General features: G+C 42.3%; 1 protein-coding gene across 3 annotated transcripts in view; it reads right to left on the bottom strand.

The window, feature by feature from the left end:
* The window catches only part of TDRD9 (tudor domain containing 9), a 107,430-nt gene that overhangs the window by 24,174 nt on the left and 57,194 nt on the right, over positions 1–26,062 (bottom strand). For all 3 annotated transcript variants that reach the window (XM_029067841.2, XM_029067848.2, XM_029067852.2), the window contains 14 exons: positions 25,039–25,143; positions 24,178–24,275; positions 21,495–21,626; positions 18,631–18,790; positions 18,489–18,552; positions 18,101–18,164; positions 17,736–17,780; positions 14,086–14,139; positions 12,790–12,906; positions 9,574–9,681; positions 8,898–8,998; positions 8,250–8,426; positions 3,529–3,640; positions 2,281–2,493 (listed from right to left, as the gene is read on the bottom strand). In XM_029067841.2, the coding sequence (XP_028923674.1) occupies positions 2,281–2,493; positions 3,529–3,640; positions 8,250–8,426; positions 8,898–8,998; positions 9,574–9,681; positions 12,790–12,906; positions 14,086–14,139; positions 17,736–17,780; positions 18,101–18,164; positions 18,489–18,552; positions 18,631–18,790; positions 21,495–21,626; positions 24,178–24,275; positions 25,039–25,143 (1,550 nt within the window). The remainder of the gene's footprint in view (positions 1–2,280; positions 2,494–3,528; positions 3,641–8,249; positions 8,427–8,897; positions 8,999–9,573; positions 9,682–12,789; positions 12,907–14,085; positions 14,140–17,735; positions 17,781–18,100; positions 18,165–18,488; positions 18,553–18,630; positions 18,791–21,494; positions 21,627–24,177; positions 24,276–25,038; positions 25,144–26,062) is intronic.

Below are 26,062 nucleotides of genomic sequence, written 5' to 3'. Positions count from 1 at the left end.
GATAAGAGCGTGAGCCCCATGTGGACAGGGACTTGATTAACCTGTATCTACCCCAGTGCCTAGAACAGTGCTTGGCACATAGTAAGCAATTATTATTATGAATTATTACTTGTTTGCTATGTGACCTTGGGCATCCCACTTAACTTCTCTTTACTTCAGTTTCTTCAGCTCTAAAAATGGAGATTCAATATCTCTCTCCTACTTAGACTGTGAGCCTCACGTGGGACAGGGACTCTATCGGACCTGATTAACTTGTGTCTAGCCCAGTACTTAGAACAGTGCTTGACACACAGTAACAGCTTAACAAATATCATAAATAATAAAGAAGTGACACTTTCTCTGCCCTGGTGAAGTTTATATGCTAATGAGAGAGACAGGCCTAAAAGAATTTACAACTAGAGTGGTCAAAATTAATAAATTGAGCAGATAAATACATGAGGGCTAAGGAGAGCTTAAATAAGTTCATAAGTGCTAAAGTTGTCTCAAGGTGGTGGGGAAATGAATCAGGGAAAGTCAGGTGGAGGACATGGAAGTTTAGAAAGGATCTGAATATAGGGAGAGGTGTGGTCTGTCTAATGCACAGAGTGAGGGAGGGAGTTCCAAGCCAGGGAAACAGCATGAGGGAGGGGATGGAGGTGGGAGAGGTGCACTTCCATCAGAGAAAATGGTTATGGAATCAAGTCACAAAAGGGCATGTCAGTGAACAGTTAGCCAGCCTGGCTAGCTTGGAGATTAGGAATACCTCTGCTTCTCCCTCTCTCTCCAAGCTACTTGCTTTTTGGTGCTCTAAAGGACCTCCTCCTAAAAAGGAAAATTGAAGTGGAAGGGAAAAAGCTCTAAACTCACCACTTGTGCTCTGAAGGGTAGAAAGTCCAATGGCTAAAAAGAGATCGTGGATTGTCTATGGCCGCCTCTGCCCACTACTCAAACACATATAAGTAGAATGGCCTAAAGTGCTGCACTATCATTTGAAAGCTAAAGTCCCTGGGGTAACAGACCAGAGTGATCTGATCACAGGCATGCTCGGATCGTTTCAGAATCTCTCTCTCTTTGGTGTTTACCCATCAAATGTTTCTCTGACTGTCTCTTCCATTAGATCGGAGTGATCGAACTGTGGTCTTGAGGCTCATCCAGCTTTTCTTCAGAGGTCAGGTGGCTCACAGTTGGTTATGTATTTTCGCCACAGTGGCGAGCAGGTTGCAATATGCCAAGGCTCATTTGCCACCTCCTCCCGTTGGCCCGCTCACCTACCCTCCAGGGCCACTGTCACCTTCTCCCCAGTGGCTTTCTGAATGCCTGTTCACTGTTTAGCTTTGCAGCTCCCAGCCATATTACATTTTTGGTTTGCGGTAAGCACTTAGTACAGTGCTCTACACACAGTAAACACTCAATAAATACGACTGACTGATAAGGTTTGGCCATCTCTACATTAGACTGTTAGCTGCTTGAGAAAGGGAGTCAAGCTTTTCACTTTTATTGTACTCCCCCACATACGCAGCACAGTGATTGCAAACAATGGATGCTTGATAAATACTACTAAGTGAAAAGCCTAAGTCGGAAACACCCTGTTCCATTTTTTTTTAATGATATTTGTTAAGCACTCACTCTGTGCCAGGCACTCTACTAAGTGCTGGGGTAGATCACAAATTAATCAGGCTCAAAACAGTCTCTGTCCCACCTAGGGCTCACGATCTTAATCTCCAGTTAACAGATGAGGTACCTGAGGCACAGAAATGTTAAGTATCTTGCTCAGGTCACATATTTGGTCATGCACACTGACCAACGACACAATGAGAGAAAAGGAGATAGAAAACCGACTCAATAGGTAATATTAATTAATAACTGTGATATTTGTTAGCACTTACTATGGGCCAGGCACAGTACTAAGCGCTGGGGTAGGTACAAGATAATCAGATTGGACACAGTCCCTGTCCCCCATAGAGCTCACCGTCTTAATGCCCCTGGGCATCTAGTATGTGTGGTAGGATGGGGTGGGATGTCACGGGATTTAACTACAGGCTGGAGCTGGGCTCTCCTGGGACAACTGCAGGGAGGCCCTAATATCCTGCAGTTCCCTGGGAAAAATCAGCTGCCGTCTTTCCCCGGCTCACACTCTTTCGAACAGAATCACCTCTGGTGGCATTCATTACGCTATGATAGTCTAACATAAGATATATAATGTGACACACTGAAAATAAATCACAAATATCTCTCCACAAAATAGGTTGTAAATTTGCTGATAACTAGAATTATCAGAATGTCATACTAGATATGTCATACCTCGGCAGAATTTCTATAAATATTCAGGATCTGGGCTCTGAAGTACTTGGCGGTGCCTAAATCGGTATATGGTGCCAGGCAAACTAAATCAGGATAAGGATGCATTGGCAGTGGCATCAGTTTTGCCTGGTTGATCTCAGTAGTAAGATTTTTTAGTATAATCAGGTTTAGCTCATCAATCCTATAACCCCAAAAATGTCCAACTTCTACCACCTGAAATTTTTAAAAAAGTTGAATGAGTGTCCTAGAAACAAGAACAATGGCATTCTAAAACTCAGAACTTCAGATAACAAATGTAATTTCCAGTATTAAGGACCTGGGTGGAAGATTTATTGATAACTATTGAATACCTTTAGTTCATGATAGCCAGAGTGGGGGCTTTTTTCAACTAAGAAAGATTTATCTGCACTTGGGTTTTTGATATTCACTGCCCCCAAACCCCACAGCACTTATGCATATATCTTTAAATTATATACTATAAATCACTTACTTATTCAAATTAATGTCTGTCTCCCCCTCTAGACTGTAAGCTCATTATGGGCAGGGAGCATGTCTGCTAATTCTGTTGCAAAGCTTCTCCCAAGCACTTAGAACAGTGCTCTGCACATCATTAGCACTTAATAAAGACCACTGATTGACCTATTGAACCCTTTACCTCTCACCATGTGACTTTTTAAAAATATGCCTTACATTTGCATTCTGCACTGCTCATAAAATTTATGGATTTTGACCAGAAACAAAATATGTCCTTTAGGTGCATCCATCAATTAATTACACTATAACCTGACAGGGAAGCTTTTAATCCGAATTCAATTTTTTAATTTCAAAATCATTTTTTACTCATCATGAGCCCTGACAGGTGCATATTCTATTTCACTGTTAAAAGCTGTACCTTTTGAAGACCCAGGTGTGCACCTCTAAAAAAGACCTACAGATTAATGTCTTTACGTATTTATGACCTATGAGATAACCAGATGCTGGACAAGTTCCAAGTAACTGGAATTTTTGGTTATGCCTAAAGAATATGGGAATATAAAAATGGACTACAGGCACCACACTGAGATTCTGGACTAGTTTCACATGGAATAAATTTTGCTTTAATTTAACAAAAGTTGCATAAGATCTCCCAAAACACTGACAGGGTTATAAAAGGGCATAGTCTACCAGCAGAACACTAAACACCAAAGCACTAAATCAATATAGAAACTGTAAAGCGACCATCAAACTACTTTGTTTTAATATCCGTACCTCTGTGACAATGATGGATAAAACTGTATTTTTGATCATTTGAGACCATTCCAGAATATCAGATGAATTATGCACAGGATTTATCATCTGCCTCTGAAAATCCACCTGCACTCTATTTTAAATGACAAAAAAAGAGGAGTAAAGTATCATCCAAATTCTCATCTTTCAAAAATGGAATGTATTTACATACTCAAAGTTACCATATTTACTTTATACATTAAGTTTACAAGACTTTGAATGTTAAAAAGGCGCAGTAACTGTACATGCATGTACTTTTAAAACGCATATGCCATTTCTCCTTTCAATAGATGTAATTAATTCTCAAAATTTCATTGTCTAAGGAACTATTTATTCAGGGGCCAAAATGCTGCATTAAAACACCCACAGTTAAATTCAGTACAGTTGTAGCCATGTAAAAAACTTCAGTCCCACAAAGCAATGAAGCTCCAAATGAAGGGAGGTGGTTGAGGATGACAAATAGCAAAACGAAGACTTTGCAGACTTCATTCAAGGTGACATACAGTGTCCAGGAATCTTGCAACCTTTGATGCTCTGGATGAACTCCTCAGTCAGACAATGATCAGTCATAGTGATTGAGCACTTACTGTGTGCAGAGCACTGTACTAAGTGCTTGGGAGAGTACTATATAACAGTATAACAGACACATTCCTTGTCTACAACAGCTTACAGTCTAGAGGGGAGACAGACTTCTATAAAAAGAAATTACAGGTGTGCACATAAGTGCTGTGGGGCTGGCAGAGGGGGTGAATGAAGGAAGCAAGTCAAGGTGATGCAGAAGGGAGTGAAAGAAAAGGAAAACAGGGCTTAGTCAGGGAAGGCCTCTTGGAGGAGATGTACCTTCAATACGGCTTTGAAGGGGAGGAGAGTCATTGTCTGTCAGATATGAGGAGGGAGGGTGTTTCAGGCCAGAGGCAAAATATGAGCAAGAGGATTGACAGCGAGATAGGTGAGAATGAGGCACAGTGAGAAGGTTAGCACTAGAGGAGTAAAGTGTGGGAGCTGGGTTGTAGTAGGAGAGTAGTGAGGTGAGGTGGGAGGAGTTAAGGTGATTGAGTGGTTTAAAGCCAATGGTAAGGAGTTTCTGTTTGACACCAAGGTGGATGGACAACCATGGGAGGTTCTTGAGGAGTGGGGAAACATGTTCTGAATGTTATGATAGAAAAATGATCCAGGCAGCAGAGTGAAGTATGGATTGGAGTGGGGAGAGACAGGAGGCTGGGAGGTCAGCAAGGAGGCTGATGCAGTGATCCAGGCGGGACAGGATAAGTGATTGGATTAATATGGTAGCAATTTGGATGGAGAGGGAAGGATGGATTTTAGCGACGTTGTGAAGGTGGGACTGACAGGATTTAATGATGGATTGAATATGTGGGTTGAATGAAAGAGCGTAGTCAAGGATAATGCCAAAGTTACAGGCTTGTGAGACAGGAAGGATGGTGGTGTCACCTACAGTAATGGGAAAGTCAGGGGAAGGACAACGTTTGGGTGAGAAGATAAAGAGTTCTCTTTTAGACACGTTAAGTATGAGGCGATGGCAGGACATCCAAGTAGAGATGTCTCGAATGCAGGAGGAAATATGAGGCTGCAGAGAGGGAGAGAGATCACTGCAGAGAGGGAGAGAGATCAGAACCAGAGGTGTAGATTTGGCAACCATCCACATAGAGGTGGTAGTTGAAGCCATGTGAGTGAATGAGTTCTACAAGGGAGTGGGTATAAATGGAGAATAGAAGGGAACTCTGACTGAACCTTGAGGGACACCACAGCTGGGGGTTGGGGAGGAGAGGCAGAGGAGGAGCCTGTGAAAGAGACTGAGAAGGAGCAGCCAGAGAGAAAGAAGGAGAACCAGGAGAGGACAGTGTCTGTGAAGCTGAGATTGGATAGCATTGGATAGTGTTGGGATAGATAGAGGGTAATCAGGTTGTCCCATGTGGGGCTCACACTTTTAATCCCCATTTTACAGATGAGGTTACTGAGGCCCAGAGAAGTGAAGTGATTTGCCCAAGGTCACATGGCAGACAAGTGCCAGAGCTGGGATTAGAACCCACGTCCTCTGACTCCCTAGCCCATGCTCTTTCCACTAAGCCACGCAGCTTCTCTATCTTCTCCTGCTTCTCCTATCTTCATAACATCTCCAGAATCTGGCCCCTCCCCTCCACATCCAAACTGCCATTATGCTGCTCCATACGCTTGCCATATCCCGTCTCGCTTCCTGCATGAGCCTCCTCACTGACCTTCCTGTCTCCAGCCTCATACCTTTCCAGTCCCTAATCTCCTCTCCTCCCTGGATTATTTTTCTACAGCATCAATCTGTGCCCATCTTTCCACTCCCCAGAAACCTCTAATGGTTGCCCATCCATATCCACATTAAGCAGGAACTCCTCCCTATCACTTTTAAGTCACTCAATTATGTCTCTCCTCACTACCTACCCTTGGTCTTCTCCTACTCCAATCCAGTATGCATCCTTGGCTACTCTAACATCAACATATTCAAAGTACCTCATTTTAATCTCTCTCCCTTTTTTTCAACCCCTTGTTTACATCTCCTCCACAAAGCCTTCCGTTACTAATCTCTCATCTCCCCCAACAAATTTTCCCTCCTTACTTCATCACCCATGCATTTAAGTATTAGTAATAGTTGTTGTAATAATAGTAGTAATAGCTTATTGTACTCGGATCATTGCACTAAGCGCTGTGAAAGAGCTGCAAGTGGGAATTAAATATGGACCCTGTCCTTCAACAGGCTCACAAACTATGAATCCAAAGGCCTTACGCACTTAGATACGCACCTTCTCCCTCCCTACACTTACGAACATATTTTTATAATCAGTGGCTTCTCCTACCTACAATTTATTTTAATGTGTCTCCTCCAGTAGGCTGTAAGCTCCTTGAGGGCAGGACTGATTGACTGGATTCACTGCACCAGTTTCACATAATTTTTAAAGAGTCCAAAAACCTGAACCTAAAAGCCCTACGGAAAACTTTTTCATTAAATCTAGCTTTTAGAGTTGAACTCTGAAAATGAAATACACAATATAAAGCTCGCATCTTCCCAGAAAAACTACTACATCTTTAACAATTGACTTAATTTTACCATTAGGCCAAACTTCTGAAAGCTCATGTAATCTATTTACTTCCCCTAATGCAAATTCCTATAAATAGATCATAGATTCTTCCCAAGAGATAATTCTTTATTCAAGATTTATACTGTAACAGCAGTTTCCGCTCAAAACTAGCCCCTTAATTTACCTACCAGGATATAACTAGGCAGAAGTGGAAAGTGCTAATCCCCTTTTGAAGATGGAAAACTTGGAAATTAGAACAAGTGAATACCAGTTTTGGAATAAAGCTTCAAACTCCCCCATCAATCCACCTTACATGTTTCGTAAGAGAATTCAGCTTTTGATAGTTTTTGATAGGTTTGTTGTTTGTTGGCAACTGAGTTGAGATGTCTTGAAGGCAGGAGGAAGTGATGTAGACAATTCTCTGCCCCAGGTGATCAATGGGTAGAGTGAGAAATTGGTAGGAATATTACCTCCAAGGTAAATTCAAAACTGTCGCTGACTGGTTTTGTACTTCGGAAAAAGGTCTTAAAAAATGATTCCAGGGGAAAATTCACACACTGCTCCCACAGTCTTAAAGATAGCACAGACTTCTAATGTGGGTGGAGACCCTGAATGGATGCTAGCTATAATCAGTTTTGCCATAATACATTTTCATAATGCATTTTGGAGAGAATGCTCTTTGGGGAATCAGAGGACACATCTGGAAATGTGAGTCAATCTGGATAGAACAAAATGCGGTATCAGAACAAACCACTGTGTCCATGAATGAGTACAGCGTCAGCGAAGGTCCAAACACTACAACACAATTCCTTCTTAATGTGAGGCTCTTCGAAAATGTAATTCCCCAATTTTAGGACTGTTCATATTCATTCACACAGGAGTATTTACTGAGCACTAAGTATGTGCAAAGAAGTGTGAAAAACTACAAAGAGGAAAATTAGATCCAATCTCTGCCCTCAGGAGGCTCACAATCCAAGAATAAATATGAAGAAGAGTTGGCAATAGACACACAAGGAGAGACCGAAGTAATAAAAACAATAGAACCTGAGAAGCAGCGTGGCCTAGTGAAAAGAACCTGGGCCTGGGAGTCAGAGAACTTGTGTTCCAATCCCAGCTCTGCCACTTGTCTGCTGAGTGACCTTGGGCAAGTCACTTCACTTCTATGGACCTCAGTTCCTTCATCTGTAAAAATTAAGATTGTGAGTCCTGTGTAGGACAGGGACTGTGACCAACCTGGTCATCTTGTATCTACTTGCTTAGTACAATGCCTGGCAAATAGTAAGCACTTAGCAAACACCATTAAAAATACCATTAAAACCCTGAAAAGACAAAGCCAACAATAAATACTGTATACTGCAGTATACAGTCTCATGCTTCTCACAACACAGATGGGGCTATTCAGAGCCCAGTAGATACAACAGCCACAACCTTCCCAACCTCCCCAGATATTCTAAAAGTGAAGGAGGTGATGTGTTACAGCCAGCTCCTCATCCTGCCACGCTGGAACATTGCAGGACAGGAGTTCTTTGTCGTGAAGAGGGAGGCTGACTGCAGTGTCCAGTGGGCTTCAAAATGAACAAAGCAGAGACAGGGAGAAATGAGGGCTTACCTCTCTCTTTCCATCCCTCTAAAACATACCTTTTCTGCCTCAGGCTTGTGACAGAACTTCCTCCTTTTAACTTGACTTCAATATCTTCTGCAGAATGAATATGGAGTTCCAGGGGAATTTTTAACTGCGCCATTTTCATGGCCATGTATACTCCAGGATGAACTTTAAACCTTTCCACCGGACTTCGAGAAAACTCCAAAAAGGCTCTAACCCCATGGAGGAAAAAATAAGAATTATTCCATTTGAAACCTTGAAACGTACAGGAATTGCTAGTCCCAGACTTTTTTCCTTCATTAGTCTAGGGAACGAACAGGCTGTTGAATTTTCCCTTTACCTTTCCAGAAACAGTGCAGACATCAATAAAAATTAGACTCATTTTCTTAAGAAAAAATGCAATTATGAGGCATGCCAGTTAAGGGACTGCAATGACCCTTTAGTACTGCATAAAATGCCTAAATGTTAACTTCTCCCCAACTGTCACTATTTCTGAACAATTATATTGTGACAGAATATCAAATATTCATTGCTAGAGGATAACTGAAGGGTATCTGAAACAGAAAAAAATGAACTAGCTGTCATTTGGAACCAACCCTCTCAGAATCAGGGTTCCCAGGAAGTATAAGATCAATAGGATATTTTAAACTTTCAACTGGTAACTCTAGGAGTCAACTACTTACTTGTTGCCATCAAATAAAATGGATTTTATTTGACCGCATGGCCTAAAGAGAGTCTGGAGCTGTTTAAAGTAAAGGAATCCATACGGAGGAATGTGCTTCAGCTGTTTAAAACATAAATACAAGTTAGTGTTCACTTACAAGAGGGTAAAATGGTCCTCGGGAGAACCCAGATGTTTGTTCCTTTCTTTAATGTCCCTAAAGTAATGCCACTCCCCTGACTCCCCAAAAGAGAAAAATCCAGCAAAGTATGTAGGCAATCATAATGATGATTCAATAGCAGTTATGTTTAAGTGCCCGCTGGGATCGAAGGACTGTTCTAAGTGCTTTCTTAAAAAGAAAGGTAAATTAAACCTAATTTTATCATCAAAATAAGTTAGCTAAACAACAACAACAAAAATCTAAGGTGATATTTCCAGAGAAGAGAGGCCATACTGGTCTATTCCTAAGCATGGATAACTCGGTTTTTCTAGATGAGGGAGAGGCAGGAACCACAGTTCTAGTATACTAAGCCACAGTTGGTAAATTGGATGGTGTCTAAGACAGAGAACAACCATTTGGGGGAAGAAAATGAGTCTTCTTAATGTAAAACCATAGAAGTTAAAAAAAAAAAACCACATCAAAGCAAAGTCCTCTGTGAGAAGCTATGTTGTTCAGGAAACTCATGGTGCTCACATACCATTATGGTGGTTTTAGGATCTTTGCCACACAATTCCCTTGTAGCTATTTCTTCATCACAGTGTCCAAAAGTGAAGTAATTCGGATAAAAAGCCCCAGCCAAAACAACCTGAAAGACAGAATTCCTCTTCTGAAATGGAAGCATTAAAGTATATCTGACAGCACCAATCTCCTTTTGTGCTACAAAGTCTATGCCAGATAATTCCCCAATCTACCTCTCCAGCCCCGATCTCTGCTGTGGATTCTCTTCTATTTTCCATCACCCACTCCTTTGGAGAACTCATTCACTCCCATGACTTCAACTACCATCTCTATGTGGAGGACTCCCAAATTCTACCTCTCCAGGCCCAACCTCTCTCTTTCTCTGCAATTTCACCTTTCCTCCTGCCTTCAAGACAATTCTACCTGAACGTCCCACCAACGCTTCGAACTCAATGTGTCTAAAACTGAACTCATCTTCTCACCCAAACGGTCTCTTATCCCCAACTTTCCCAGCACTGTTGACAACCCCACCAGCCTCCCTGTCTCACAAGCCCACACCTTGGTATTATCCCTTTGATTGCTCTTACTCCTTCAACCCGCAGTCTCCAAATCCTGTCTGTTCTATCTTCACGGCATCTCCAGAATCTGCCACCTTATGTCCATCCAACCTGCCTCCACACTGGTCAAAGTACTTGTCATATCCTATCTCGACTACAGCATCAGTCTCCTTGACGACCTCCCTGCCTCCAGCCTCATCCTTCTCCAGTCCTCCGCCACTGTGCTGCACAGGTTAGTTTTCTAACGCAACATTCTGTGCACGTCTCCCCACCAATCCACTTCCGGATCAAACAGAAACTCCTCACCATCAACTGTAAGTCACTCAATTAGCTCTCTCCCTACTACTTATCTTCACTCTTCCCCTCCTGTAACCCATCTGTATACCTTGCTACTCTAACATTAACTTACTAACTCACTCCTTTCGTCTCCCCCATCGAACCCTTACTGCGCTTCATACCTGACAGACCTCTAGCCTCCCCATCTTCCAAGCCCAACTAAAATCACATCTCCATAAAGCCTTCCCTAACCTCTCTTCTCCCCAAATTATTTTTCCCTCCCTATTGTGCCACTCCATGCACTTCATTTCATAGTTCTTAAGCACTTACATACTCACCCCACTGCCTCCATTTTTTTAATGGTATTTCTTAAGCACTTACTATATGCCAGGGACTGTACTACACATTGGGCTTGTATCCACCCCAACTCTTAATACAGTGCTTGCCACATAGTAAACACTTAACAAATGTCACTATTATATTACTATTATTATATACAAGCTAATCAGTTTGGACGCAATCCCTGTCCCACATAGGGGTCACAGTCGTAATCCCCATCTTGCAGATGGGGCAACTGAGGTAAAGAGAAGTTAAGTGTTTGCCCAAGGTCACCCTGCAGACAAGTGGCAGAGCCAGAATTAAAACCCAGGTCCTTCTGACTCCCAGGCCTCTGCTCTATCCACCAGGGCACAGTGCTTCTCACACAACTTCCACAGTATATATATATATATATATATATATATACATTCAGTTGCTTCCCCTAAGTGAAATTTATCTTAATGTCTGTCTCCCCAACCAGATTTTAAATTTCTTGTGAGTGAGGATTGTGCCTACTTACTCTATTGTACTCTACCAAGTACTTAGTACAGTGCTCTGCACACAGTAGAAGCTCAGAAAAAGCCATTGATTGATTGCCTAAGAGATGACAACTGAATCTCCTGAATGGAAGAGAATTTCAATCAAAGCTTTTGAAATGTGAAATTACAGTTTTGGGGAAATTTGCACTTTTAGATTTTCATGGCCATAATTACCTAGAGATTAACTAGGCCTTTGCCTGCATGGGGTCATGAGTACTATTTAAAGAAATATTTGAGTGGCAAGCTACTTTTTAAAACTTTTGAGTGGGAAATTCCATTTTGACCAGGGCAAATCTAAATTTAGCACTAAGCTGGAATTAGCAGGGGTGACCCCATTCAGATATGACCAGTTTTTGGAGCCATGGACCATGTTCATGAGTTCTGCCTCAGACGCCCCACTTGATAACAAAATTTTTCAATTTTCCAGTGTCTACCCAAGATTACTTGAAGTACTACCATTACTGGAAGCAAGCAGATCTGGACTCAAGTCCCAATTCCGCTGCTTGCTTGCTGTGTAACCTGGCAAATCACTTAACATTCCTGTGCCTCAGTGTCTGTGTCTGCAGTATGGGGAAGATGACGTCTGCTTCCCCCACTTTACCAGGTCACTGTGAGGGCAAAATTTTCTAAAAACAGTAGCACTGTACAAATCCAAAGTATTATTATAATATATAGTAGTTCCTTGATATTTGCAAGGGATGGGTTATAGAAATTCCTGCAAATAATATAAAACCAGAGATAGCATCTGTGCCATAGTTTCTTCATCAACTCAAGGCCATTTCAGCTTTGTGGGGATGGGGTCGCGATGACCAGCAAGACACTGAAAAGGCAGGGAGGGGGCTATTGATAACCAAAAGAGACAGCAGATAGCAGGAGCTGGAGGTGGGATCAGGGAATGCAGATGCATCTCTGGCCTATAGGTCCAGCCAGGAGAGGTGATATCGTGAGCAGTGACAAAAACAACAAGAATCAGCAAATGCCAAGGTATTACTATATACTAACTGGGAAAGCTTTTTAGTCATTCTTCCAAATGTGAAATGGGAAGAAGCAAATATCTTCTCCTCAAATGCTCAAACTAAACACAAAGCCCAGGAGCATAAATTCATTCATTCAGTCATATTTATTGAGCACTTACTGCGTGCAGAGCACTGTACTAAGCACTTGGAAAGTACTATACAGCAGTAAAGAAATCAAGTTGCCTGACACAAGACCACACCACTCCTAGGAGATGAGAAAAAGGGGAATGTGTGAAGCAGTGTGGCCTAATGAATAGACCATGAGCCTGGGAGTCTAAATCTGATGCTGCCATTTGTCTGCTGGATGAACAAACTTGGGCAAGTCACTTCACTTCTCTGTGCCTCGGTTTTCTCATCTGTAAAATGGGGTTGACACTTGTTCTCCCTCCTTCCTACACTGTGAGCCCCACCTGAGCCAGGGACTGAGGCTGACCTGATTTTCCTGTATCTAACCCGGTACTTAGAACAGTGCTTGACACCTAGTAAGTGCTTAAGAAATATCATAATAAGAGTTATTACTCCAACACACCTGTATGATGAAGCGCTGCTTGTACACATATTCGGGATCCAGGGCGAGAGGCTGGGCCACAATAAGCATGTTGAACTGTTTGATTCTGTTCTTCAGCTCTTCAAATAATTCAGCCACCTGAAAGATCCATTTTGAAATGATGCTTCAATGAAATCTAAGACTATGGCCCACCTCTAAAATGATCCCATTTAAATGCCCATTAAAACAGGACATTTTGTGTCCCATAAAATCCTGCCACCAATTTCGCACACAGCTCAATAAACAATTTATACAACACCAAGGAACCTATCAGAACATTTGCGTGCAATTTAAGCACCGTGGTTTTTTAATTGGCTGCCTCGCATTATGGGAAGCCCCTGCAGCAATGAAAGAATAGTCTCTGGAAGGGCATTTCCCAGAGAACTATAAATGGATAAGACCTGGAATTGTACGTAAAAGACAGCAGTAGGATGGTTAAGCTTACCCTATAGAAAAACTAGGAAAATGAATTACATTCAGTAAAATCTGATAAAAATGGAAGAAACTACTCTAAGGACTAGCAAATTCTTCCAGTGTGTCTTCCACAGGAAACAGGACAATAATCCTGCCTTAAAGTTACAATCTTAAATAGATGCAATATGGTCTTCTTCATTGGAATGGCTGACAACTCTGAATTTTATTTCCAAATATAGAGGACTCCTGATTCAGTCTCTTATTTTTTCCTCTAGAACTTCTTTAGGGTACTTTTCACACAAACTATATTCTAAACAAATGCGTCTATCTACTTCCTTGGAGCAAATCAGAGCTAAAGTTAAGGAGGCAGAGACAGAAAATAAAAACCAGGATAGGAACTGCAAGTGGTGAACATAAGCAAAAAGGCAATATGTGTGTCCCCGCAGGTCAAAAGGGACTTTTGTTCATACAACTCTCCGTTCACTCAGAGGACAAAAGTAAACTATATATTTGTGTATTTTTAATCATACATTCAGATCCTGGAAAAACACAGCTTTCAAGTTCAAAGATTAGGGTTTCAATTTTTCATATCCTTCCCAGAATGGGGTTACTTCAAATTCCTTGCAAGCAGTGCTAATAGGTAATTATTTTTTCAACAGTGGCAACAACTGAGCCTTTCTGTTTAGTGGAATTGTTTGGAGGCTCTTTTAAAAAAACAAACAAATTTCACTTAAAAAAAAAAACTATTTTTCAGAAAATATTTACTAATTAATTTTCATTAATATCCCTTAAAGGACACCTATATTCCAGATTTAAAATACTTTTCATAAATCCAGGTAAATACTACAAGTCATAATCATTTACCTCTCTAATTCTCCTGATCTGAATACAATTTGATCGTCCCCACTCAAGTTCATCCTTTAGAGATACAAACCAAAGATTAGCAAAGGTAATGAATTACATATAAAACACACACAAACACACAACCACCAGCCCCGCCTTTGAAAGAGCAATGGATGTAACAGTTCTGCAGGCTGGTCCATGTTTGCCTCATTCTCACTGACCAAGGTCACCCCCCGATACTTTGACCTTCTGTCCCAAAAAAATAGAGGCAACTGACAATGATGACATCTGTCAACCACTTTCCACAAAAATCTGGTGCGACTTAATGGAAAACAGAAAGATATTCAATTTGTAGCTCCACTGCTTAAATCTCGGTTGGTAAGCCTGGCTTTCAAAAATCCATGCGTTAATCTATAAAAGCTCAAGGATCCAGAGAATTATCCTTTTCTCTGAGATTTGGCAAAGTCGGTTTTGCACACTGGACTTGGGGTTTTCAGAAATGATGGGTGTTCTTCATTCTACAGTCTTCCGATATGCAGGCACATTTGACTTTCAGTGTTACCTACTGGAATCCCTAGCATCTCGGGCTGAACAGCTCAGGCTGAAGCCGTCGTCGTGGTTGCACCTGTGACCCTGGACACTGAGCTGTGAGAGCCCAAAGTTCTGTTCCTCTAGTCACAGCACCCTACTGATCGTTCTCTTTGTCTTCATGTTTGTTGTCAGAGTTTTGTTTCATCTTTCTTCGTGTGCCTTTTCCCCTTGTAATTTTTCATTCATTCACTTGAATTTTCTCAGCGCTTACTGTTGTGCAGAGCACTGTACTAAGAGCTTGGGAGAGTAATCAACAACAATAAACGGACCCATTCCCTTCTCACGATGAGCTTACAGTCTGGTGGGGTGGGGAGAGACAAACATCAGTACAAATAAATAAATTACAGATATGTACATAAGGGCTGTGGGGCTGCGAGGGGAATTAAAAAAAAGGGACTGAGTCAGGGTGACGCAAAAGGGAGTGAGAGAGAGGAAAGGGAAGTCTGGAAAGTCCTCCTGGGGGAGATGGGTCTTCAATAAGGCTTTGAAAGGGTGGGGTGCTGGGGAGAGAGTACTTGTCTGTGGGATTTGAGAAAGGATGGTGTTTCAGGCCAGAGGTCGGACACGGGATGGGGTCAGCCATGAGACAGGTGAGATTGAGGCACAGTGAGGTGAGAAATTTTTAGAATGTGAGGCCCCTGACCGGGACTAATTCCCACCTGTGTTCTGTTTCTCAGTGCTTATCACAGTGCTCTGCACACAGTAAGGACTAACAAATACTCTTACCACTACTACTGAATCTAAAATTACCAGGTCTCAATTAGTGTATCTGTTGCCATACTAGTGACTATTCCTTGGTGCCTCCCACGTCCCCTTATGTACAACTACAACCTAACTCTATCAATCGATCCATCACTCCGTGGTATTTACTGAGGGCTTGTTATGTGCAGAGCACTGAATAAATTGTTTGGGAGAGTACAATACAATAGATTCCGTGCCCAAAATGTGCTCAATCCTAACAAATCGTTAATCTTCTAAATTTGTTACCCCAGTATAACTAGAAAAGGGAAAGAAAAATCAAGATGAACTGTCTAGCATCATGCAATAGGCATTCAGTGGGAAAGAAGAACGGGTTCATCTGTGAAGGGCTGATATGTCGAAGGTCTTACAGGCTCAGCCATGAAATGCCATTTTTGTACAGGCCACGTCACTATTTGGCGGCAGGAGCTGCTGCAAAAACTCCAGTGCTAATGAATCTAAGAGGATCGGGCCGCTATGCACATCTTTGGGGCTGTACTAAACCCAAAACAGTGTCAGTGGGGTTCGACCAGCCAGGGAGGTTTCCCCTTCATCATCTTCGCAATCTGGGGTGGGGGTGACTGAGGTGTCAGAGCACACGTTCCTTTGGGTCACTCTGCTTCCTGTTCTGCTCTACCAGACATATTAAATTCACCCCACAAAACTGCTCTTTGACCAGAGAGTGAAGGAACACCAAAAGATTGAAAATTTTCCTCAATCAAAATGGATGTGGAAAAGTGAAATGTGGCAATGTGAGGGAAACAGACCCGGCCTGGGAGTCAGAGGTCCTGGGTTTTAATCCCCGGGTTCTAATCCCGGCTCTGCCACTTGTCTGCTGTATGACCTTGGGCAAGTCACTTCACTTGTCTGTGCCTCAGTTACCTCATCTGTAGAATGGGGATTAAGACTGGAAGTCCCACATGGGACATGGACTGTGTCCTACCCGATTATCTTGTATCTACTCTAGTGCTCAATACAGTGCCTGGCACATAGTAAGGGCTTACCAAATACCATCTTAAAAAAAAGTAGTGGGGGAAGAAGGAAGGAGGAAGAAAGTCAATCTCTCCCAACACATCCCTAAATCTCAAAGTGGCTACTATCCTAGAGAAGACCACATCATATATTGAGTGCTTTTCAATACTGGATAAAGTAGGCAAGGGCATGGTGGTGGTGGTATTTGTTAAAGGCTTACTAATTGCCGGGATGGATACAAGTAGATTGGGTTGAACACAGTCCCTTCCCACAGTCTCACTGAGCTCACAGTCTTAATCCCCATTTTGCAGCTGAGGAAACTGAGGCACAGAGAAGTGAAGTGACTTGCCCAAGGTCACACAGCAGACAAGTGGCAGAGCAGGGATTAGGATCCAGGTCCCTCTGATTCCCAGGCTCGGGCTCTATTCATGAGGCCAGGCTATCATTCAGTGGTATTTATCGAGGACTTACTACATGCAGAGCACTGCACTAAGCTCTTGGGAGAGTACATTAAAAGAATATTAAAGACATCACTGTGAGATTCGCCAATCCCTGAAGACTGACAGCGAGATGTTTGGGGGAACTGTGAAATGGCTACTCTCCGTGATATTGATCCTCATAGTTAGAGGTTCATTAGCTCTTCCTCTATGAACTCACTGTGAACTGCTCATCCACAGCTCTACCCAAACTCCTCCGAAGAACTCTCGCTCCAACATGCTGGCAGCAGAACAAGTCTTTCATCATTCACCCAGTCCACTTATGCAGCAACAGAATGAGGTGAAAGTCTCACTGCTGGCTTTAAAACATTCAATTATCTTCACCTCTCCTACCTTTCCTCCTTGATTTCTTATCACAGCCCAGCCCGCACACTTCTCTCCTCTACTGCCAACCTATTCGGTGCACCTTGATCTCTACCTCACCGCTGACACTTCTCCCACATCTTGTCTCTGGCCTGAAACTCCCTCCCCCTTCATATCCAACAGAAATCTTTCTCCCCACCTTCAAAGGCTTATTTAAAGCACATCTTCTCCAAGAGGTCTTCTCTAAGCCCTCATTTCTTCTTCTCCCACTCTCTCTTGCATCGCTTTTGCAACTTGGATTTGCAACCCTTACTCACTTTACCCTCAGCACCACAGCACTTATGTACATATCGATAATTGATTTATTTATATTAATGACTGTATCCCAACCTCTAGACTGCCAGCTTCTTGAAGGCAAGGAATGTATCTACCAAATCTGTTATGTTGTACCCTTCCAAGTGTTTAGTACGATGTTATGCACACAGTAAGCGCTCAATAAATATGTTTGATTGATCTTCCAGGATCACATTTTCAATTGTCTAATTAAAAAAAAGACTTCAAAAAACTAACCTTTGGATGCCTCAGTTCTCCTCGTTGTTTTCTGTGCTGCCAGCTCTAAAACATCCCAAAGAAATTCATTGTTCATTTAAGTTGTCCCAAAATATCCATTTGTAAGGCATTTTAAAGAGAAAAAATACAGTATGCAAATAATGCATCCCACTGTAGAAACTATCATTAACGCCTTTAAAAAATACATAAAACCAACAGCATATACAATTATGATGGTAAATAAATAACTCTGAAAATGGCATATTAAAAATATTTTTATCCATCCTCAAAATATAAAAGATGGATGAATACCAAAAATCTGCACCTTAAATGTAAAATCTTTAAAAAGCAGAATGTTGGCAAACCATTATTTTCTAAATACTTACCTTAAATGCATCTACAAGGGCAAGGCAATCACTTCTACTACTTCCTGAAAAGTTCACTTTATTTCTGTAAATAAAAGAGAAAATATCACCACCCATTGTCCATAACAATCACTGAATCTACCCAACATATCTGTGAAGTGCTTACTGTGTGCAGAACACTGCACTAAGCGCTTGGGAGAGTACAATAAAACGCAGTTGGTAGACATGTTCCCTACCCACAGTGAATTTACAGTCTAGAGGGGGAAGTCAGACATTTGTATAAATAAATATATTACAGATATTAACATGGTGGATTTTCCCAAGCAACCAACTCTAGCGGCTGTCCATATGTACAATAAGGACCTAATTCCCCCTTTAAAAGGGCAATAAAAACATGATAACAAGATACCTATATCCATCAAAATGCTGGTTGAAAGGCATTGCAAAAAAATTCTTCAGAGAGAGAGATGCAGCTAAAAAAAAAAAAAGAAGAGTTAACACTGCTTGGGAAAAACATTCCCAAAATATTTGTCACCATTATTGACACTTACCTATGATAAGACATTCTTCAAGGCATCCAAAGGCATGCCCAAGAACTATTAGTTTACCCAGATGCAGATTGACAGGAAGATGAGCCAAAACTCTTCCTAAGAAGGTCAGTTCACCATCATGAGGGTTTTCTCTGTGCTCACTAATGGCAAGTGCACCTATCTTTATAAACAAATTATTTATAGCATTAGTCATACAAGCTTTCAGTACTCATCCAGTAATATAACTGTGGCATTAAGTGATTATAACGGCAATAAAAACAACAATAATAATGATAAGGATAATTTTACCATTTGTTAAATGTTTCCTGGGAATAGAATCCAGGTTCTTTGACTTGCAGGACCAGGATTTTTTTCCACTCGGCTCCACTGCATTGGGGTTGTAATCCCAGAGATACTTTGTGTTTCAGGAAAATGGTGCTACATTAACCACTGATTCAATAGTAATTAATAGGCTAGGGGATAATTGGTTTGAAGATGCCGCCATGACTGACAGTGTGACATGAAGCCTTCCCTAAGCCCTCCCCTTCTCTTCTCCCACTCCCTTCTGCGTTGCCCTGACTTGCTCCCTTCATTCATCCTCCCTCCCAGCCCCACAGCACTTATGTACAGATCTGTAACTTATTTAGGCACATATATATATATATTAATGCCTGTCTCCCCCACTAGACAGTGAGCTCTTTAGAGAAGCAGCATGGCTTAGTGGTAAGAGCCCAGGCTTCGAGTCAAAGGTCGTGGGTTCTAATCCTGGCTCCGCCACTTGTCAGCTGTGTGACCTACAGCAAGCCATTTAACCTCTCTGTCCTCAGTTACCTCATCTGTAAAATGGGGATTAAGACTGTGAGCCCCACGTGGGACAACCTGATTACCTTGTATCTACCCCTGCGCTTAGAACGGTGTTTGGCACATAGTAAGCGCTTAGCAAATATCATCATTACTGTGGGCAGGGAATGTGTCTGTTGTATTGTACTCTCCCAATTGCTTAGTACAGTGCTTTGCACACAATAAGCACTCAATAACTACAACTGAATGAATGAAGCAATTTTCTATACAAATTCCAATAATATAAGGCCACCATTAGCAGAACACATTGCAGCTTTGTCACTCATGATTTTCATTCACTCATTCATTCAGTCGTATTTATTGAGTGCTTACTGTGTGCAGAGCACTGTACTAAGCCCTAGGAATGTACAATTCGGCAACAGATAGAGACAATCCCTGCCCAACAACGGGCTCACAGTCAGGACAGGGCTCCGTATCAAATGTTGTAAAGTTGCAAAAATCACGAGAAACCCCAAACACCGCCTTGAACAGAAAGACCAAGACAGAGGCTGGGATGTGTAATGGTAGCATGCCTTGACATGATGCCACGCCTGTGCACACAACTCTTTCTTCCTACGCTGAATCTACTTGTGCCAACTTGTGGATCCTGTTACAGCCTTACAGATTTGTGCGGTGGGAAGAATGTTCTTTAAGCCTTCCATGGAGTTATATAATAATAATAATGATGCTATCTGTTAAGCGATTACTATGGGCCAAGCTCTGTTCTAATCATTGGGGTGGATACAGGTCATGGGTTCGAATCCCAGCTCTGCCACTTGTCAGCTGTGTGGCTGTGGGCAAGTCACTTAACTTCTCTGTGCCTCAGTTACCTCATCTGTAAAATGGGGATGAAGATTGTGAGCCTCATGTGGGACAAACTGATTACCTTGTATACCCCAGTGCTTAGAACAGTGCTCTGCACATAGTAAGCGCTTAACAAATACCAACATTATTATTATTATTACAAGGTAACCAGGTTGTCCCATGTGGGGCTCACAGTCTTAATCCCCATTTTACAGATGAGGGAACTGAGGCACAGAGAAGTGAAGTGATTTGCCCAAAGTATACACGGCTGACAAGTGGCGGAGCCGGAATTAGAACCCACAACATCTGACTCCCGAGCCCGTGCTCTATCCACTGAGCCGCGCTGCTTCTGGGAACTGGTACTGAAATCAGAACTGGGTGTTTAAAAGATACGATGGAGGTTCATTTTAGAGCTTAATTTCCTGGCAACTGATAAATAACTTGAAGATCAGGCCATGAAATTTACAATGGTCTCATTCAGCTTGGTCCTGCAAGTCCACTGGATAGAGCCACTTTTTTATGTTGAATATAGAACTGAGTACAACTCTCTGGCAATTACTTTTACATTGTATTTGTTAAACCCTTATTATGTTCCAGCCATTGTTCTAAGCAGCGGGGGAGATTCAGTCCATGCCCCAGATGGGGCTCCCAGTCTTAATCCCCATTTTACAGATGAGGTAATTGAGGCACTGAGAAGTGAAGTGACTTACCCAAGGTCACACAGCAGACAAGTGGCAGAGTCAGGATTAGAACCCATGTCCAAAAGACTCCTAGGCCACTCTGCTTCTCTTAATTACTTGATTAAAAGAGTCCTCATCTTTTCCCCACATATAAGCCTGGCCTTTGATTATATGACTTTCATAGTACGTAGTATTAGACTATGGTGAAATATAAACATGAAAGGGAACAAGATTCACTCTATAACAAATCCTGCTAATTCGCATTTCTAGCTCACTATCCTTCCCAAGCAACGCTGCAGAATTTGTTTGCCTGACATCCGCTAAAGGTCAGAATTGTCATTCACTTTATGGAAGAGGAAGCAAATGTGCAGAGGCAAAGAGATCTGCTCTAGGCCACCCAACAAGCCTGCTACGAATTTCGCTTCTGACATCGCTGACTCCTATTCCAGGGCTAGGATTACTTGGACACCCTGTTGCACACAAATGCCTTTGGCATATATGCCTCCCACTAGGAAACTTGCCTTTCCTTAGCGGAAACAGACATAATAAGAATAGACTTACCTCCTTTAGTAGAAGGATGGTGCGTTCAATGTCATTAAGCCTGGGTGGAGAAAGGGCAGTTGCCAACAGAGCTCTTGGCTCCCCCATGTCAAGTAATTTAACTTTCAAGACTGTGTTTCCTAATGGACAACGCTGGAGAGGAAGGAGAAAAAAATGACTAAATGTAAGGTGGAAGGAGAACAGAAAAATGGTCACTTTTTTAAAATCTCTCAATTTCATAAATTACCTAAAAAAGGGGAAAGCATGAGGTTTTTATAGGATCTTTAAATCGTCATGGCAGACATTTTTGTCCCTCTGATATGGCATTTCCCACTCTACAATTAGAGGGCATTACAAGTAATTAATATGTCCCTCAAAAATGTGGGTATGGTGTGAGCCAACAGATACTGTGGGATACTTTTCCCATAGACTTAAAAGTAATCTGTTCTTTTCCTGTTCTGAACACAATGACCAAACCCTAGAAATAATTCATTCAATCATTCATTCAACTGTATTTATTGAGTGCTTACTGTGTTCACAGCACTCTATTAAGGGCTTGGGAGAGTATGATACAATAAACAGACACATTCCCTGCTCACAATGAGCTTACAGTCCAGATAATACAAATAAATAAATTAGAGATATGTAAAGTGCTGTGGGGCTGGGAGCAGGGAAAAACCAAAGGAGCAAGTCTGGGCGACGCAGAAAGGAGTAGGAGAAAAGGAAAGGTGGGGCTTAGTCTGGGAAAGCTTCTTGGAGGAGATGTGTCTTCGATAATGCTTTGAAGGTTTGATTTGTTGGTCGGATTTGAGGAGGGAGGGCGTTCCAGGCCAGAGGCAGGATGTGGGCGAGGGGTCGGTAGCAAGATAGGCGAGATTGAGGCACATGAGAAAGTTGGCATTACAGGAGTGAAGTGTGTGGGCTTGGTTGTAGAAGGAGAATTAGTGAGGTGAGGTAGGAGGGGGCAAGGTGATGGAGTGCTTTAAAGCCAGTGATGAGGAGTTTTTGTTTGATGCAGCGGTGGATGGGAAATCACTGGAGTGTTTTGAGTAGCGGTGAGATGTCCTGAATGTTTTTATAGAAAAATGATCCAGGCAGCAGAGTGGGGAGTTTGGAGAGACAGGAGGCTGGGAGGTCAGCAAGGAGGCTGATTCAGTAATCCAGGCAGAACAGGATGAGTGATTGTATTAATGTGGTTGTGGTTTAGATAGAGAGGAAAGGGAAGATTTTAACGGTGGTGTGAAGATGAAGTTGTTGGCTTGAATATGTGGGTTGAATGAGAGTAATCAAGGATAATGCCAATGTACAGGCTCGTGAGACAGGAAGGATGGTGGTGTCTTCTACAGTGATGGGAAAGTCAGGGGGAAGAGAGGGCTTGGGTGGGAAGATATGGAGCTCTGTTTTGGACATGTTAAGCCTGAGGTAATGGGAGGACATTCAAACAGAGATGTTTTGAAGGCAAGAGGAAATGACTACAAGAGAGGGAGAGAGATCAGGGCTGGAAAAAGAGATCTGGGTATCATCCGCATAGAGGTGGCAGTTGAAGCCAGGGGAGCGAATGAATTCTCCAAGGAAGTAGGTGAATATGGAACATAGAAGGGGACTCAGAACTGAACCTTGATGGATACCCACAGGTAGAGAGTGAGAGTCAGAGGAGGAGCCTGAGAAGGAGTGTGAAAATGAATGGCCAGACAGATAAGAGAAGAACTAGGAGAGGACAGAGTGTGGGCTGCCTCAACCCTGGCACTGTGCTCTGCCGGTGGGTCATGGGACAGTGGCAACATGGATGTGGCCGTGCTGGGGTAGCATTGAGGGCCAAAACTGGCCTCTTAGGGCACATTGCTCCACGCAGTCTCTCTTTCTGCACCTTCCTTCGCCTTTACAAAGGGGACACATTTCAAGTGATCACTGTACATGAGTAGAGTCACGGGTGGGGAGAGGTGGGGAGAGCCAGAGAGATCCCTGTTATCTGTCAACGCCATGCGGGTAAGGTCATGTGAGAGAGGGTCACGGCTGGGCTTTCTGGGGCCCAAAGGTTGCGGACTTGTGAGCACTCATGATAATAATGATAGCAATAACAATAATAATAATAATAATAACTGTGGTATTTGTTAAGCATTTACTCTGTGCCAGGCACTGTATTAAGCACTGCGGTGGATACAAATGAATTGGGTTAGACTCAGTTCTTGTCCCACATGAGGCTCACAGTTTCAATCCCCATTTTACAGAAGAGGGAACTGAGGCCCGAGAAGTGAAGTGACTTGCCCGAGGTCACAGAGAAGACAAGGGGCGGAGCCGGGATTAGAACCCTGGATCTTCTGACTCTATGCTCTATCCACTAGGTCATGCTAATCCAGCCCAGGTGGCAGACAGCACATGGGGAGAAGTGAGGGGGTAAGACCCCCGCATTGGAAGCAGGAGGAGTAGCATAGTCTTGGGAACAGAAGCTTAAGGAACAGAGCACAGGAGGGAATCCCCCAAAGGCCAGTTCTGGAGATGGGAACAGGAGAGATTATATAGAAGAATGACCACGGTCGGTTCCCATCCAAGCACGGGCCTCAAACCCCTCACCTCTTCCCCATTTCCCTCAATTCCCCTCTGTCTGGCATGGACCAAACAAAAACTCTCCCAGTGTCTGCAATGGACAATTTCAAGCAAACCATAATGCACTCAGAATAGTTTTCAGCTAAAAGCGGTTTCTTACCAACATCTCGGGAACTGCAATATCTGGTATATTGTTTCTCCAGAACTCCTTAAATACTAGCCTGTAACAGTAGCCCTTAGAAACACGTCCGGCACGACCTTTACAAATAAGAAATATCTTTAAAGGATGCCTCTGACAATAAATAACGTCCAAATCTATGACAGCAAGTTTCCTGCTGGAAATGTACAACATTTTTATTCCTAAATAGGTTTAATGCACAAGTGTTCTTAGCAACTGCCCTTAAAATAGTGTTACTCCATAATCGATGCTACTGAAAGTCATTCCAGGCCCCTAAATTAAAGATTTTGTTTTACTTCAGGAAAAACACTGCCAGATGAATCAGTAAGCTGTGGTATTTATGAAGCATTTACTAAGTGCTAAAACCCTATGCTAAATGTTGGAGTGAATGCAAGGTAACTAGATGAGAATGCAATCCTGATCCTACAAAGTGCTCATAATCTAAGAGATCAGGACAACAGATATCCATCATTCCCATTTTGCAGATGAAGTCACTGGGGAGCCAAGTGACTTTGCCAAATTCAGAGAGAAGGCCAGTGGCAGAGCTTGGATTAGAATCCGTGTCTCTGACTTCCAGTCCCACACCTTCCTTCAGGCCACAGTTCCAATAAGTAAATAAAGTACTTCCTTGGTATAAATTGGCATTAAATCACTTGGAAATTAATCCTAGGGACTGAAACAGAACACCTGAAGCCTGAGGGAAAAAGCAGAGCTTCTACAGACTCTATCTTACACTAGGTAGAAGTAATATTAATAGAATTTATTACAGAAATTGTTTTCCAATTTACCAAGCTCTGGTCCATTATTTCATGATGATAAAAAGCTTGTTTATTGGTCTCTTACCTTTTCTTTGCTCACAGCTGATTTTAGAAGCCCAACTCAGCCTCAGACTCTGATAATTAGTGTCTTCATCACAAACTAGCGTTCGAGTCAAACAAAAATCGATGACTGCCATAAAAAAAAAATATGTGTGAAAATTTTTACACACTCTCCTTACAACAGAGCTATGTAACACTATTACATAAGTAATGGGGAACCCTAGGTTAGGGTAGAATGCTCCCAACTGTACAACTTTCAAAATTTGAGATTAAAAAAAAAAATCCAAGCAATTTAAATTTTACTTTTCAGTACTGAGTGACAATACTGGGGAGGGAAATCATAACAAATCTTTCTTTCTATACAGATATATTGCTGGAGATTTGCAAGTGCGTAGAGCAAATCTCTCTGTCTGACAACGGAAGGGAGTTGCCCATGACTTTCATGTCAGATCTGAGAGCAACGTACTGGATGTAACAATAATAATGTTGGTATTTGTTACGCGCTTACTATGTGCAGAGCACTGTTCTAAGCGCTGGGGTAGATACAGGGTAATCAGGTTGTCCCAAATGAGGCTCACAATCTTAATCTCCATTTTACAGATGAGGTAACTGAGGCACAGAAGTGAAGTGACTTGCCCACAGTCACACAGCTGACAAGTGGCAGAGCCGGGATTCAAACCCATGACCTCTTACTCCCAAGCCCGTGCTCTTTCCACTGAGCCAACAGGATGTTGGCTCATAGTAAAAATTATTCGAGTCATCGACTGGGAGAGTAAGGTCCTTGCAGGCAGTGAATGTTTCTGTTTATTGTTGTATTGTACTCTCCCAGAGGCTTTATACAGTGCTTTGCACACAATAAGTGGTCAATAAATTCGAATGAATGAATGAAATACATGAAAGACTTGGAGAAAATGAAAAACAGTGTGATGTAGAGGCCTAGCATATCATTCTCATTCCTGGTATCTTTTAATACTCCAAGGTCTTAGAGAACTTGGGAGACGTGGCATCGGGTTTTTAAAAATATGCACCAAGAAGGTCATCAAGACCAT

Source organism: Ornithorhynchus anatinus, chromosome 1 (genome assembly GCF_004115215.2).
Source record: "Ornithorhynchus anatinus isolate Pmale09 chromosome 1, mOrnAna1.pri.v4, whole genome shotgun sequence".
NCBI lineage: Eukaryota > Metazoa > Chordata > Mammalia > Monotremata > Ornithorhynchidae > Ornithorhynchus > Ornithorhynchus anatinus.
Note: the sequence above shows the minus strand (reverse complement) of the source record. Positions and strands in the feature narration are given on the sequence as shown.